General features: G+C 41.7%; 1 protein-coding gene across 6 annotated transcripts in view; it reads left to right on the forward strand.

Annotated features, from left to right (window-relative positions):
* Positions 1 to 16905, forward strand: part of unc13c (unc-13 homolog C (C. elegans)) — a 103523-nt gene that overhangs the window by 12973 nt on the left and 73645 nt on the right. For 3 of the 6 annotated variants that reach the window (XM_032507195.1, XM_032507029.1, XM_032507140.1), the window contains exons 3-8: positions 7028 to 7050; positions 7705 to 7751; positions 8839 to 8917; positions 11286 to 11291; positions 11609 to 11680; positions 16575 to 16794. In XM_032507195.1, coding sequence (XP_032363086.1) covers positions 7028 to 7050; positions 7705 to 7751; positions 8839 to 8917; positions 11286 to 11291; positions 11609 to 11680; positions 16575 to 16794 — 447 coding nt within the window. The remainder of the gene's footprint in view (positions 1 to 7027; positions 7051 to 7704; positions 7752 to 8838; positions 8918 to 11285; positions 11292 to 11608; positions 11681 to 16574; positions 16795 to 16905) is intronic. The other 3 variants (XM_032507062.1, XM_032507162.1, XM_032507095.1) reach the window with 2 other exon arrangements.

Below are 16905 nucleotides of genomic sequence, written 5' to 3' on the forward strand. Positions count from 1 at the left end.
TAGCTTGGTTGGTTATCTGCTAAACAATTCACAGACGGACCGTCAAGGACTACGTGGCTGAACGCAGCTTCCCGACCCAGTCTGAATTTGCTTTGTAAGTACTTTAAGTTTTTTACCTTGTGGTTACACAGTTTGAAAGCATTATCCGCGTCAAGGCGATTGCTCTTCTGCCGGCTAGTTGGTATTTGTTTATTGGTTGCTTGGCTGTGTAACTCTTTTACCCTCTGGCTAACGCATTATGACGAGCCTCCTGGGTTTGGTTAGCATTTGTTTGTTAGCTGGACCGGGTACCTGGAGTGAGCTAACGTGAAACAACGGGCTGACTCTTTTGGTACACGGTTTACATTAGCTCGGGCTAAACCCATGCTGGTCTTGCTGACAGGCTAACATGTCACGACACGCCTGCTAAGATTGTATATTTATGCCGTTGTTCTTCCTTTTAAGTCACCATGCCTCAACAGCGTCCCCCGCCAAAGGGTCGGAACCAAAGGTTAGTGAGGCTGTATCCCACCTGTGCACTGCGTCATGTGGGGCGTTCATCTCGGGCAGGGACCCTTACCCAATGTGCATAGCTTGCATGGTCGCTAAAGACGCTTATGCAGTGTTGGCTGACTGGGTCAATGCCAGAAAGATACTGGAAAGGCAACTGAGAGTGGCGGTGGCCAACAGTGATGACCCATGTCTGTCGGAAACCACCTTGAAAGTCACAACCAGTACCTATCAGCCGCAAGCTACACCTAGCTGGGCGGACATGATGGACGAGGAGACCCCGGACATGCCCCCTTTTCAGGACCTCCTCGAAGTGGAACCGGGCTGTGAGGACGCAGAGGGCAATGCCATCTCTGACCTCCTTGACATGGACAGAATGGAGGACGAGGAGAACTCCACGTTCCCTGTTCAACAGTCCAGGCCTCCTAGTCTGTAAATGTGCGGCTGCCAAATTGGGGATACAATGGCCAACAGCCCAAGACCCCTGACGGCAAGAGCCTTCCACCAGACAGACACCAGCAAAACAGCTTCTGCCGACAGTGCCTAAATTCATAAAGGAAATGAGCAGGTACTGGTCCAGCCCTTATAAAAGTAAGTTCCCAACCAATGGTTACTCTAAGCTTGAGATCCACGGGATGGGGGCACTTGGGCTGGCCAAACCTGGCCGAGCCTTCATTGGCTCCACAACAAGATGGAGTGCCTCACCGCCTCCATGTTTCAGAGGATGTACAGATATGCAGCACAGTCAGTGTGCTCTCTAAATACAATGACACTGCTGGCTGCATACCAGGCTGAGATCCTCCTGTTTTCGCAGCGAAGTTAAAACACGGGGCTGCAAGGTCAGAGAGGAAAGCTGCTGGTCAACAGACTAGCCAGCAGTCTTGGTCAGACAATTTCAAGCTGAGTGTGGGGGAAACACTCCTCCACCGCTTCTACAAAGAGGAGGAAAGTTGGAGAGGTAGAACAGAGCCTGAAGTTTGTGGTTTAGGGGATCTGGTGTTTCACAGTTCTCCAGCCCCCCTCAGTTTCTTTCCCTCCTTATCCAAGAGGAGGAGAGGCAGGAGCAGAACGTTTCCCTGTTTCATCAAGTACTTTTACCATATTTACAGTGTCACCAAGTACTTTCAGGCTCTGAAACATTTTCTGCACTTTCTCCAAGGTCGTCATGTTTGAATGAAAACAAACATTTCCACTGTTGTTGCGTACATCAACCGGCAGGGCGCCACTTTCTCACTGCAGTTGCACAAGTTAGCTCGCACAGTGATTTTTGTGGAGCAACAGGAGACTGCTGTTTCTTCGAGCAACACACGGGCCAGGTGTTCTAAACAGAGGTGCAGATCTCCAGTCATGGGGGAATCCTCTGTACGGTGAGTGGAGTCTCCACCGACAGGTGGTAGTTAAGATCTGGCAGAGATACGGTCAGGCAGCCGTAGGCCTCGCAGGAAAACACGCAGTGTCCAGTGTTCGTCTTTCTATCAAACGTAAATGCACCACTGGGTGTGGATGCTCTAGCCCAAACGTGCTACTCTATGCATCTCCCCACTACAGTTGGATCTCTCCCACACTAGCGAGGGTGAAAGGTCAGAACCTGTTGCTAATCCTGATAGCGCCACGGTGATAATCCAAGCATTGAGTAGCAGAGATAATAAAGCTCCTGGCCTCTCCCTATATGCAGAGTCCTTCTCTCCCAAGCGGGCAGGGAGATCTACCATCCCTTTTCAGTGTAGGGGAGAGCCGGGATGATTGAAACGCGGGACGGATGAAACATTCCAGTTTTCTCTGAGTGTAATGATGATAGACAGACTTCCTCAGGTCTGAACATAGAGCATGTTAACCTCCTCCTATCAGCCAAATATCTTCCTGTTATTTTCTTTCATCACGGAGTTACAGCCGATAAACGCGTTTTGATGGTCAAAAGTAAACTTCATTAGCGGTCACATTTTTTCGATTATTAACGAGTGTTTTTCATTTAAAGGTTTGACTGCATGCTTATTCGGTAGACCAGTTAGTGATCTCCACAATCCCAGACTTTCATATTTCAGGCTCGTTTACATGAGAAGCAAAACAGGCGATAATGTCATATCTATGTCGGGACAGTTGAAACAGCTGTTTCAACCGTCCCCGACCTGGCTGGTACTCCATGGATTTTAAGTAAATGCACAAATATCTGTGTTCATACACTTATTTATGGAGGTGAGACATGGAAAAGCAGTTTTAGAATGATGAAAATATATTTGAGCCCACCAGGTAGGGGGGGGTCGAGTTTTCCCATGTTATCCTATGGAGACTGACGGGTTGGGGGGCGTTTTTTGGATGTCCAGTGGTATAACCCATGTAAAAACCTAGTGAAATGACATTTTCTACAATAGAAACATGATATAAATAGAAAAACTTACTGTTCTAGCTATAAAAATAGCACAATCATAATAACACCTCTTGGAAGTACCATCCATGATATACAGTAAAATATTAAAGTTGTTGGTAGTTTATATGGCTCAAACTGGATGTTTCATTCGTCCCCGCGTGCTGTTTCATTCGTCCCGTCCAGGAGGGACAGATGAAACATTACGCACGTCCCACTTTCGCTGTAATAACTCCTGAACGGTTTTGTCCAAAGCTAAAAATACAACTGTATTTGACAGATGACACGTGTAGGTTGCTAGTGACAAAATATCAGCTTTCAGTACGATACGACCGCTTTGTTAATTACGTTTAATTAAAAAGTGTTTCAACTGTCCCGGCTCTCCCCTACTGTGGTGAACGCTGTGTTTCCTGCAGTACCTGATAGATAAAGGGAAGGCTGTCTCGACAATTAAGGTGTAGGCCTACTTAGTTGCTGTCTCAGCTTGTCATGTGGGTTTTGGGGATAAGCTAGCGGGGCAACATCCCTTAGTTTGTAGTTTTATGAATGGACGCTGCTTCCTAGTTTCCAGGCTCTTGGTTTCTCTATGGGATTTGTCAGTTGTGTTGAAAGTCCTCCCTCATCACCCATTTGAGCCTATGGAGGCAGTAGGGATAAAGTTTGTCTCTCTTTAAACAGTTTTGCTCCTGGCTTTAAGCCCTGCAAAGCATGTAACTGACTTATAGGCCTGTTTTTTTCAGCTTACCTGTATGCAGTTTGCCCCAGGGCTCTCTAAAGTCAGTTAAAGGCCCAACCCTGCCTTTGTGCCTAAGGTGGTGGAGTCAGCCTACGGGACAGACTAGTGTCATTGGAGTTTCTAAAGTTGGTCATGCCAAGGCGATTCCCAAAGTGGAACACCTGTTATCAAATAACCGGGGTTACGTTTAGTAACCCAAAGTTAGCATCTGAGAAGAGGAATACACCTTCCGGTAACTCAAAAGTTGCGTTTTTTACATGTTGCGTCTTCATACCAGGTTTAGGCTTCTTTGCAGCGCTGTAGCTAGATATAAATCTGGTAATGTGAGACTAGGATTTTGTGTAGAGTTGGAGTGTGATAACTTCCACAGCTTCGGGCAATGTGCGTGCTGTCAACGGAGCTAACCAAGCTAGCTAAGCTAACTGTTGATAAAGAATATGCCAAGAAGTGTGGGTCCAGTGGCTGATGAATTCGTGAAGCTGGGCGGAGTAGTGATGTAACGGTACTGTAACGTTAATACTGTTGAGCAATATACCTTTTATAACAGTATTGTTAACGTTAGGTAGCTAGCTTGAAAAGAAAATCACACGTGTAACGTTAACTTATCACATTAATTAGGTTATGGCTTCGTTCCAGGGTGAACTAGCTTAATTCATAATTTATTAATTAGCTAACGGTACTCGTGCTCTTTCTGCTATGACATTTCACAATGTCAGAATTTATTTTCAGTGAAGTAACGTTAGAAATTAATACTGTATTTATACTAAATGTGCCCAACGGGACACACCAGCCCAGAAATACAGTAGGCCTATGTCAAATTTAGAAAACTAAAACGGCTTTTTTTGCTGTTGTGTTCCATTTTGCACTACACCCCATTGCACTAGGTAGGCTAGTATTAGGGAATGCTAAGAAAACTGGTCATAAATAGGCTACTGTATGATAAAAGTCTAGTCTAGTATTGATTCTTGTTTGTTATTTAAACTTTACCGTCTCAACCTTTGCCTGAATGTGGTTTTATGTTCATTGATAGTTTGCTATCACTGTAAGGTTATTGCTTGCAATAATTGAAACACTTCATCACACTGTATGTCTTTAGAAAAGTTTGGCATATCATGTTTAGCCTAACATCCGATATTAAGGCACTAGTAAAAGTTGACACCAGCAGCCTGTTATGCTGTAGAGAGCTTTTTATTTTTATCAGGATGTGTTCACTGTAAAGTCTGCAGCCTATGCGCTTGCTAGGATCTCGCTGGTACTGTGATCCAATGAGCCAGACCACAAACTGGTGGTAATGTCAGCTTGGACATTACTCTCAACTTTCCTGCCACAAGAGTCAGTGACTCTACTTGTAAACTTACTCTCTGCTGGTCTGTGCATGATGAACTAAACTTCTGCTAGCACTACAGATTAAATAAAGCTATAGAATAGATGTTATTAATGTATAAAAACTAAGGCTGATCAATTAATTTCATTTGCAATTAAATCGCAAAATGTTAAAATGAGATTTTCTAACCGCAAATGCTGCGATTACAAAACCCAACTCTTCTCCAATATACAGTGTTTTAAGGTCAAGGTGATGTGACACTGATTAAGCCAAGATAGCCAAAATAATTTATCATATATTGCCAAACAGGTGTGCAATTTTTTCAATTTTAATGGACTGATCTGCACTTCAGTCTGCTGTGTTTGTGTACTCAAAGTTAAAAACAACAGTATGAATATGGCCACAGATGCTATCCTAATAGCTATTAAGTGCCTCATGTAAAACTACTCACTGCCACAAAACTGGTGAAAGACTTTGGGCTGTAGCTTTTGGCAGCACAGCGGACAATCATGTGCCATACTTTTAGGGATTTGTTCATGCCCGATACACTCCTGTGAGTTCATACTTGAGGCTTTAACTATAAAGTATTGGTAGAGGTTTTGAGTTGCTGTCACAGTTCCTGCTCCTCTTCATTATCTTGATTTCCTCTTGTTTTTCATGAGCTCCTTGGAAATAGCCTCATGCCCTAATAAAATGTTGAACTGTAATCATGACATACTTTGTTATTGTGCTGTTGTTGTGCTAAAACATCCAAGTCCTGGTTCAGCCATGTGCAGGCATTTCTGCTCTGGCAAACCATGATCTATGTATGATGTGACTCTGTGTGTGTCAACAATGAAATTCAGGATTTACTGTTACTGTGGACTGCACAATACTTTGCCCTTAGTACACACAGGCGGACTTTTTCCTACCAATCAGTTAAATTTTTTTTCCACAGATTTAAGGCACCTGTGAAATGAGGTTTATATCAGCAGCATATAGCCTATCTTTGTGGTCTGGCTTTATCTAGTGCAGGTGCCGACTTGCTGGTAGAGGAGATGGCTCTATCTTGTATAGCCATGCTGAAAGTAGCTTAGCTGATCGCTGTCCATGGTACCCACGTTAAGCTTAGTGCCTCTTTGAGTACTCTCTCTGCATGTGTGCAGCTTTTGATGTCACTTCAGTCAGTAACAATATATTGTCTTAGTTGTACCAAAATGCAGTCTCTCCACATATTTTTAACATTCTAACGTTTTAAAGTTTTCATGTTGAGTTGAATGCATTTTTAATGTTTTTAAATTATCATAAAAAGATATACATTATCTTATCATACTATAAATGACTCTGGGTAATAGCATCCACCAGTTGCCATATATTGTGTTCTCAATAAATGCACAGGTCCAGAGTAATTGCTATTTTAATAGTTATCAATTCATATTGTCATGGTGTGATTTATTTTTTAAGAGGTGTCAACTTTCAACTAAAAAAAACTAAGTAGAAACTGGCACAATTAAAGACAGAAGCTAATTTACATTGCCTCACACTCTATCAGTGATGCAGCAACTGCATGTCAACAACAGTGTGTCGTGTTGTTTCTAATCAGTGCAGCAATATGATCTTTTGGTGAACAGCTGTTTTCTGTTTGTAGCACATTAGATTATGATTATGCTGCCATTTATCACCCATGGATCAATACCACAGTAATGATCCTCCTATTTAAAGGGCTTGCCCTCCCACAGTTTGTCTCTGAAATGGCAATATGATATCAACTGCGTATGGTTACTTAATTTCCCATGTCTCCATAGCTACATGTATGACTGTTACATAAAATAAAAGGTATAATTTTGTAATATGTGCCACATTGTTTTTAAAAAATATTATTTATTCAAAATCAATTATATTAACATTTCAACCTTTGGCTGAGAGCTTTCTTTTAAGCTTTTTTCTACTGGTTCTACTTTATATGGTATTCCTCTGTTCATAGCCATTCTCTCTGAGTTGCATGCATAATTTTTTTGGCAAAACAGAATTATGTCATAGGCGGTAATAGTAGATTAGTGTCCTAACTAAGTGCGTGTGTTTTCCAGTGAACTGCTTTTTCCTAACTCTCCGCCCTTCTGTCATGTTCTCTTTTCAGACAGCAGTGCTTTGGATACACAGGTTTTAAGTCATTGTTTATCATCAGCCACGTCAACACTTGTGATTTCCTAGCATTTGCATGTGTTTATGTATATGTTTGTACATTTGTCTTTTGTTTTTCATGGTATGTGGTGTGATGCTGTGTAGATTTTGCGTCTCCCTAGAATTGGATTTGAAATAATACATGTACCTGTGTGTGTGAGTGTGTGTGTGTGTGTTTATGTTTATGGAATGATATCTTGCAGTGATATCTGTTAGGTGTGAAAGAGAAATCAGCATGTGCCTTTGAGCCATTGTGTTGTCACTTTGTGCTGGTTATCCTTTTATTCCTTTACATAAAATGATTTGTGTTTCAAACTGGACATTTTGGTCAGTGAAAAGGGAGTGTTACGCAATAGGCAAATCTGGCCTGAAGCACCAAGAGCGGCAAAACTCTAAGTCTTGAGCCCACAAATTACATTGATGTGGAATAATTTGGTCTTCTGCCTGTGGTGCATCCCTCCCTTCTCCCTGTGCTATACTCCTAATCTCCTATCATTTGTCTTATCCTGAATTGACCTCCGAATGTACTGTAGATTTCTTTTGTTTTAATGTTGCTGCTGTTTACTTTATGTTTAGTTGTGTGCACTTACTTTGGGTTTCTTGTTTTACATTGTGTGTTTCTTCATTCTGCAGCCTCACAGTCTTTTGGACCCCAAAGTGCTCGGCTTGCAGTCTGGAGGGTGAGTGGTGGCTCACTTCCTGATCCGATCAGTTCACAATAACATAAATCTTAGCTGCTGTGCTGTTTTGTACCCCCACACTGAGACACGTAGCAGAAATGTTGCAGAGGTGCTGATTCTTTGGCATACAGCCTATGTTAAGGTATCATGCTCTCTGTTTTGTGACAAAACACAGGGACAAGATGAATATACAAGATGAGTGATGCCTTCACAACATCTGTACAGGAACATTCATTTCACATGCTTGATTGATCCTTTATTCAGAAATGTGAAAAACAGCGATTGACTTAGTGAAAGAGCTAAGTTTTGTCATGTGATGTCAAGAGTGGAAATGGCTAATAATCATATTTAACCTCCATTACCCCAGCTCATGCCATGACTATCTCAGCCATCTGCAGTATGCATTGGGCATACAGTAAATATGCAGCGAATCAGGGGCCCTAGGGTGAGGCAAGGGTCGGCGCAGCTCGTCACGTTGTGTATCTTTAGGGTCATACACTGATGTCGCTGAGAGGGCTGACAGAAAAGCTTGAGGAGCTTTATATTTATGGAGGCATTGGGGCCTTGATGTCATGTTGAGGTCATTAGAGAGGCTTTGAGTGACAGTTGAGGTGATGCCACTGAGAGCCTCATGGGAAAGGAGCAAGACCGGTGGGAAGGCAGTGAGGGAGCCGTGAAGTCTGCACAAGAGAGTTGGAGAATGGAGAGAGCAAGAGAATTGGAGCTGAAGTGTTGAAGACATGGAGACAGTTGAATTAAATTCATCTTAAGTTTTCATAAAATGTAATATAAATCCAGTAATAGGCATACTATGCATCAGTCATCACTGCTGAAATAGATGAACGAATTAGATGGACAAAACAGAGTCTACAAGAACAGAAGAGGGTGCCAGGGATTACATGGAGCTTGAGTGTTTCTCAGCACAATGCAAAGTGAAGAGGAAAGGGGTGAGACAGGTCAGGTTGGAGTCATGATCCATGTGTTTTCTGGCTGTGTAAATCAAGGCCCCCCTTTCACCGTAGTAATGTCTCCCCCAGCATGGCATTATTATGATATTAATACACTTTAAATCTGTCTGCTTCTCCAGGGCTGGCAGTATTCTTTATGGTATTGACAGCATGCCAGATTTACGCCGCAAGAGGACAGTGCCTCTTGTCCGAGACCTGGTGAGTCATCTGCCTCAACAACGTTATGTGTGATTCATGTCAAATCTATCTGAGTGACCCCAAATTATACCACACTGGTGGAATCCTGCTCTGTGTGAGTATGGACCCTTGCTGAAGACAATAATAACTTTACCGGGAACTTGATAAAACGTTATATAGCTTAAGAGTGACAGTGTTTGTTTCTTATCATAATACCCTATGGACTAGCCTAGGACTAATATTGGCCTTGGTTTGCTTTTAGCTGAGGTCTCTGCAACAATAATGGTTATTAAAACATACTCTCCCACACACAAAAACACACACGCACACAAACACAAACATTTCTTACATATGTAGACCTCATATGTACAGTAGTTTAAAAAATGAAAGAAAAAGATTAAAAAAGATTACGTAAGGAGTTGATTGGTGATAAAAAAACATTTAAAACTCAGGCTATTTAGTGTGGAGTGCTGCATTGTGGGAATGTTAAATGTAACCTTGGCCATAACTCTATGGCTTGATTAATTAGCGTAGAGAGGGTGTTTAAGACACTGCATCACAGTGATGCTCCCCCATTTGTATTGCAACATAATGTGTCATAACGTATCCCACAGAGGGGCCTGTTACAGTGCAGTCCACTTTAGCACTGTGCCACATGGTTAGTCCTTCTGAGAGACAGCATGCGGTGGTGATGCCAATAATATTCATGTCTGTTTATAACTGTTTGTCCTGTGCTGCACAGTGTGCGTCTGTCTTGTGTTTGTTTCTCGTCTTCATGTATTTAAGTCAAAAGGATGAAAAAAAAAAGATCAGAATTCTTAAATTAAGTTGATTAAAACAACCTGTAATAATAATCAAACATTCTTGTGAAATATTACAGCTTAATGTCATACAAATAGATGCTGATGAATGTTTATATCACAGTGACAAACATGAGTTGATGCTGTATTTGTCCATATCTCTCATGAAATTAATAACCAACAATGTCTTGGTAAGTATGGGTTGTCGTTTTTTAATTTATTTTTTTGGGGGATTTTGCGTGTATATTTGCCATTCCTACATAGACCCATAACAGCTATGGGTGATATTTTTCAGTGAGTTGTCAGATTTCAGCCTCGCCGATGCTTGGCCATTTTTCTTTCTTTTTTTCATTACTCAGCAGATGTCGAAAAATTGCATTTAACTTGAAATGTTGACAACTCAACCCAAAAATATATCCAAAAGACTTCATTGACTTCTGATTTAACTGTGTGAGGCTTTTAAATCATGTAAAAGTGACGCTGAGCAAGCCTTTTACACGTGGGATGAAGTCAGCAGTCAGCAAACTGATTGGTCCCTTTTCATGCCTATCCTTTGTCAATGTCCCCCATTTGCTGTGTGATTGCTTCCGGGCAGCAACAGCGTTTGATTGGAACGGACAGCAGGGTTCCCCCATATCATGGCGGGATGCAAAAACATAAACAAACAGAAAAAGAGCGTGGGAAATTGATTCACAAAGCATTGAATGCCATATTGTCGCTGAATAGATAACATCTGGACACAGGGTCATATTGTATTGCCCGTAGCAACCTCAGCAGTGCTGGTGCATGTTGATAAACTTACATCAACACTCAGTTCATGTAGAGGTCACGTTCTCCTACATTTGCCATGGCTTCCATGGATCTTTACCATAGCTGGGCTGTACAGACAAGAGGGTCGTGGTAAAGAGTGATCCAATATTGTCAGCTGTCCATATCTGCATTCCCCGTAACTTTCTCCAGTTTGGGATAACTGTTTATCAATCTCTGGTCACTCAAACTCAGTGAATATCAATAAAACAGCTAATTTACATGTATGTCTGTGTGTGTCTGTGTTACCTGTTGTACGTTTTAATGTTTGAGTAAGTTTGTGAACGTCTGAGCAGATGTCTGTGTTTTTTAAGTTTGTGTGTTTGTGTGTGTGTGTGTGTGTGTGTGTGTGTGTGAGTCTGTGTTGTGCAGTACAGCTGGCTTCACCCATACGTGAGTGTGTGTGTGTGTGTCTTGTGTTTCTCTGTTTGTGTCAAACTAATGTGCAGAGCAGACAGCAGAAAATATGATCAAAGCTTCATCCAACAGAGAACTGAATATATATGCCAAGCATGACTGCAGTTTAGTCACTTCCAGTGCATGAGTGGATAAAGAATCATGCAACGGCTGTAAATCTCTCTTGATGAATAGTTGAATTTTTCTAAAGCTCTGTGCCTTAACCAGCAGTCCTGCATGGCAGTTGAGACACCTTTAAGCTCAGTATGGATAATAAATACAATCCTTTTGCTGTTTGTCCTTTCAGCATTCATTCTCCCACTTATTGTCTAATTCAATTTTTTTATTTCTTTCATTCTCTATTCATGGCCTCTTGGATCTCACAGGCTTTGGTAAGCTTACTTTCTGTCTGCAGTTGTGCACAAGAGCAAAAGATGATTTCTGAGTGTAGACATCCATTACAGAAACATAAAAATATTTTTTGATTTACCATTATTTACCTAATTTCGCCTAAATGATATTATATATGTAACCCATTTTGTTCCTTTCACAAAATACTACCAGCCCTTCACAAGCTGTTTAACTCTAGATGTGTGTTCTACATGTTGTGTGTGTAAATCCATTGAGATACAGTAGATAAAACTGCAGATAGGTAAAATGGATGGGTAGATTTATCCCTTTATCATCTCTTATCCTCTTCTTCTCTCAGACCCTCACTGCTCGAAAGGCAGGCATCTCGTTCGCTCTGGTGAACCGGTCCACCCTGAATAATGAGGACCTGGTAAGTACTAACATGCCAGCAATGCCTGCATTTAAAGTCATTGTCCGTTTTATTGTGGAGTTATGTTCATGGGTATGTTCACACTTTGCGTCTTTTTTCAAGTTGCCAGCATAATCGTATGGAGTGTTGGTCCTGAGTGTTTTTTTGACTGCCAACTAATGACAAGCCGAGTAGCCAGACCTGTTGTTTTCATAACAGCAAAAAAAAAAATTGAGAGTCCAAGCATAGCAAGTTATACGGTATGGGTATGGGTAAGCAACGCCATTCTCTCGCTCTCGCTCTCTCTCGCTCTCTATCGCTCTTTCTCGCTCTCTCTCGATCTCTCTCTTTGTTCTTTCCCTAGCTCGCACCACCACTTTATTTAATTTTATCACCGCTCCAAATATCATTCTAGCTATACTGTAGCAGTAGCTGTTGTTATTAATTGCACTTGACTGCAGTACGAAGAAGGGACTTGGGCTAAATGTGGGCGGATATATATATATATATATATATATATATATATATATATATATATATATATATATATATATATATATATATATATATATATATATATATATATATATATATATATATATATATAAATGCGCCATCTGGTGGCGGAGATCAGGCAGCACATTCTCAATATAATATTATATATAGATATGTACTGTATATAAATTATAATAAATATTATTTGAATTATAAAAAAGGAAAAGAAGAATGGGATTGGGTTAGCAAAAGAAGAACGGTGAAAGCAAACGTGACTCGCGGGAAACGACCCCCGGTCTCTGGGGGACGCGAGACAACAGCGGACGGTTGGGTTAAGGAAAACAATGACGGAAAAAAGCAAAACGACACCTGAGGAAATTATCTCCGGTCTCTGGGGTGAAAGTCCTGTGTGTTTCCCTCAGACACACATTCTTCCTCTTCCGTTTGCTATTGGGCAAGCATGCAGAGTCAAACATTTAGCTCCACCCACGTTAAGCCACTCCCCGATCTGCGTACTGCAGTCAGGGCGTACTCATTGTTATAGCAACAAAAGACGCTCTCAGCTGCTTTTTGGAATAAAAAATGCTACCCTCTTGTTTTTACACTACAAAAGCGCCCTAATGAACTTTTTCTTGTAAAAAAAGACGCCATGGGTGAACATAGCCCTGGTGGGTAATGGTTGCTTCTGCAGGGGCATGGAATGCTGGATCCATTTTATTATTATTTTCAGGGTGATGTTTTGAGAGGAGGGTGCTGGAACTGTGTCAAACCTTTTATAGCCATGCTGTTTGCTGCAGCCGTTGTACTTCAAGGATAACATTGCCAGGAACACTGGGTCCCAAAATGAAAATGAGATGGATGGAATTAGTTACTGTTTTTTTTTTCTTAAGATGTACAGTATATACAGCATGCCATCATCTGTCTGTCTGCCTGTCTCTGTCTATAATACATACTTCAGTTTATTAAAACAGTCTCTGTGGCTAGCTACTTACTTTTTCTGCTGTGTTCCTTCTGTCAGATCATTTGGCTGAGTTCAGAAATTAAGAGATAGCCCCATCATTTCATTTAGACAATGCCCTATGATTAATAATAGACAGAGCTATGGAGAACAAGTAGAATGTCTCCATTGATGGTGTGAGACACTTTTGTATTGACCTCCAAAGCTCTCTCTGCATTAATTGATTACAATTCTTCCTTCCCAGAGGGAAGACGGCATTATAGGAGGCAAACAGCAGGAGAAACCATTTTCTCGGCAAGAGAGCAAGCAGACAATTTCATATCCACTGATGTGCAGCACCGGGCTGTCTAAGCCTACTAGTTTACTGGATTGAAATGTGCTCTATACATTATACGCAAATATTTTCTCTTTTCAAACACGGGACATGGCCCTAAATTTGTGCACACTGATTTGTGTACAATGTTTGCATCCCTTATGTATTTCACACGCTTGACTTGGTCCTCATGGTCCACGTGCTCAGTTACCCTACAGTGACACGGTCTTGATTGCTTACTAATAGCTATGGGTTTCATGAAAGGGGCTTTAGGGATGAACAACTCATGTCCCTGATGAGGGAGAAATGACGTGATTGATGTACTGTGCTAATTGGTGTTGCAAGGGAGATGATTCTTTGGCAAACTGGGTGATTGCACCACAGTGGTAAGTAAGGACTTGAACTTCAGTGATAGATGTCCAATATTGTGATTCGGTGTAAAAGTGTGTAGAGTTTAACAATTGGTGGGCGAGGAGAGCTGAGTTCCGAGCAAATCTGCAGATTGTGCGGTCTTGCTAAGTAGGACAAGCAGATGTCAGAGTTTTATCTGCTGCATTAAGTCCAGGAGAGTGCTTTCCTGTGAGGACTGCGAGAGTACTCAGTCAATGGCCATATGCTGCGTAGAGGAGTTACTGTAGGGGAAGGGAGGAGAAAGAAAGAGGAAATGAAGGGTGAGAAAAGGAGTAACATGAGAAGAGAATGAGACAAGATCAGAGCTAAGAGTGACTTGTCCTCATGACCCCCTGGCCCTGATTTGTCACGCATTAGGCAGCCACGTTGAACAATCCGCCCCCTACTCCTGGGATAGACGTTTGAACCTATCTAGTATGCGCCCATCACGTTTTTCTCTCATCTCTGCCCCACCTCTTCCATTTTTTTCCTTCTGTCAACAGGATTTATTTGAATTTGATTAAAATATCTTACTGTCACTGATGACGTATAGAGGTTTCTCTTTCTGCATCATGTTTCCCATGTATCTGCTTTTTAGAGCAGAAAGGAACATTATTTGTGGGCAGGCTTATGTGTTTTTGCTCAATGTTCTGAGCTGCATGTGATCTATGCACCAGAGCCTTTTAACAGTGACTGTCAACACAAACTGGGGACTGTGTTGATCTGCTGAGCGAAAGGCAGGGACTCAGTTGTACAAAGGAAGAAGGTAGCCACAATCTGACATGGTTCAAGGAGTATCTAGAAATAAGATGTGATGCGTAGCATTAAGTCAGTTCAGATATCATCAATCAGGTTGTTAGCAGCAAAATAAACTACATTGATTTTTAAGCGCTTGACTCTGATTTCCACCAAAGTACCTTTGGATGGATATTTCACTCTTACCAGACAGAAAAGCACATTAGATTGATTTAATATTTACACATATTATATATTAGATTTACAAATGTCTAAATTTTGTTAGGTTGAGATAGGTATGGTATAGAAGGCTGGAACAGAATGGGGAGGATGGGAGTGTCAATGGAGTGGTTGACAAGGACAATAGGTGGTGAAATTGGAAAGAACGAGTGAAAGGAGAAGGAGAGATTAGATTCTTCTCTGTCATGTTGCTCTCAGGCAAAGGCTGCGGCTGTCAATCAATTCTAGCAGTGTCTTACACACAATCACCAGCGTTACCTCCCATGTAACACATGAGACTCACACAAGCAGCACTCTTCCCACATCTGCTGCATAGTGTGACATGTAGGGTCAGGACTGAGAGGGAGGGGAATTGAAACAGTCGAAAATAGACTTTGTTAAAAAAATAGATAAATAGTAAAATACACCTTCTGTAATGGTGACAGAAAAGCAGAACTTAAGTGATACATGATTTGGTCTAGGTTATGTGTAAGTTGTGGGCATCACATTACAGACAACTGTTTCATGTCATCGTTCTCAGATTAAAAGAAAAGTCTCTGTCTCTGTCTGTGTTTCATTAAAGGTCCTCCGGGGTTTAGCTGCCTCTTCGTTGCATCAACAAGGGTTTACAATGTTAGATGGCCTTGTTGTCCTGTCATCTGGTGTCATTTAATCATCTGTGTATGTGTGTGTGTGTGTGTGTGTGTGTGTGTGTGTGTCCTTAAGTGTATTCGAGTGAGCACTGCAGCCTTTGTGGTAAAGTGCAGAACTGTTGTTCAGGTGTTAAAGCACATTGTCAACACACAGGGGGCTGGCAGCAGATGGAAGGGTGCAGGAGAAGGGGTGAGGAGGGGAGCACGGTAGAAGTGGAGAGCAAGTACCTCTCGGAGATTTATTTAACCACCATACATCTTCTTCTCTATCCTCTGTCACTTTCTCTCTTGCTTGCTCTCTCTTTCTCTCTCTCTCTCTCCCTCTCTCTCTCTCTCTCTCTCTCTCTCTCTCTGTGTCTCAATCTGGATAATGCTCACTTTTAAAAACCTTATTTACAGCATCCATTGATTCTGCCTTCAAGAATTGGCAAGTCCCGGCCCGTTTTTCAGTCCTTGTGGATGGCAGGGCTGCTGCAGTAAATAAAGCATTCAATTTGAAGAGGCTTCTGTTATACAGCAATCAGACTGGACAGGCATCTAGTAGACTTTAGTATTTGGTCTGTGGGAGCTTTAGTCAGTAAACCACTCATTGTGAACAAAGCCTGTGGGCTAAGGATGCTGTTAATCTGAGCTTAATGAGATATAAGACTTACTCTCATATGGCTGACCTCTCCATTGATGATAAGGTCATCAGAAAAGGATCAACAAAGCCTCCTACATGTTATCTCTTGGAATCATGTCATCAGGTAGATCACTTTCTCTAACAAATGAAGTTGAAGAATGCATCAGTACTGATGCATCATAGCTGCAGTTGAGCCAATGTATATAATTGCCAATATTAGTTTAATGCAGATGTGTATTGTAATTTGAATGATGAATTTCAATTAAGGCCGCTGAAGCTGTTTCGTGAAACTTCTAAATTTTGTCTAAAACTTTGTGTGGTCATCTCAGGCTATTGTGGTCCCTCAGCAGGTGCAAAAGTAATCCTCTTTTTTTAGTACTGATCTCAAGATGTACTGTGTTGAACAAAAAGCAATTTAAGTACAAACTTGTTATAATTAACTTATGACGTTGCTATTTTCTCTAGCTCATGGTGCCATGTGACAGCCATGTCTCTTCTGTTTCTTGCATCCTCATATTTTACTTTTTCAGAAACTACATGTCTTCAAGAAGACTCTCCAAGCCTTGATCTACCCGATTTCATCCACAACACCCCATAACTTTGAGGTGTGGACGGCAACTGCACCCACCTACTGCCATGAGTGTGAGGGGCTGCTGTGGGGCATCGCCCGTCAGGGCATGCGCTGCTCAGAGTGTGGCGTTAAATGCCACGAGAAGTGCCAGGATCTGCTCAATGCAGATTGTTTACAAAGTAAGGATGTAAATTCCTCCCATAATGCTTTGATTACCAATTTACAAATACTTGAAACCCATAGGCGTGTGCGTGTGCATGTGTGTGTGTGTGTGTGCGTGTGTGCGTGTG

This window comes from Etheostoma spectabile, chromosome 1 (genome assembly GCF_008692095.1).
Source record: "Etheostoma spectabile isolate EspeVRDwgs_2016 chromosome 1, UIUC_Espe_1.0, whole genome shotgun sequence".
Lineage (NCBI taxonomy): Eukaryota > Metazoa > Chordata > Actinopteri > Perciformes > Percidae > Etheostoma > Etheostoma spectabile.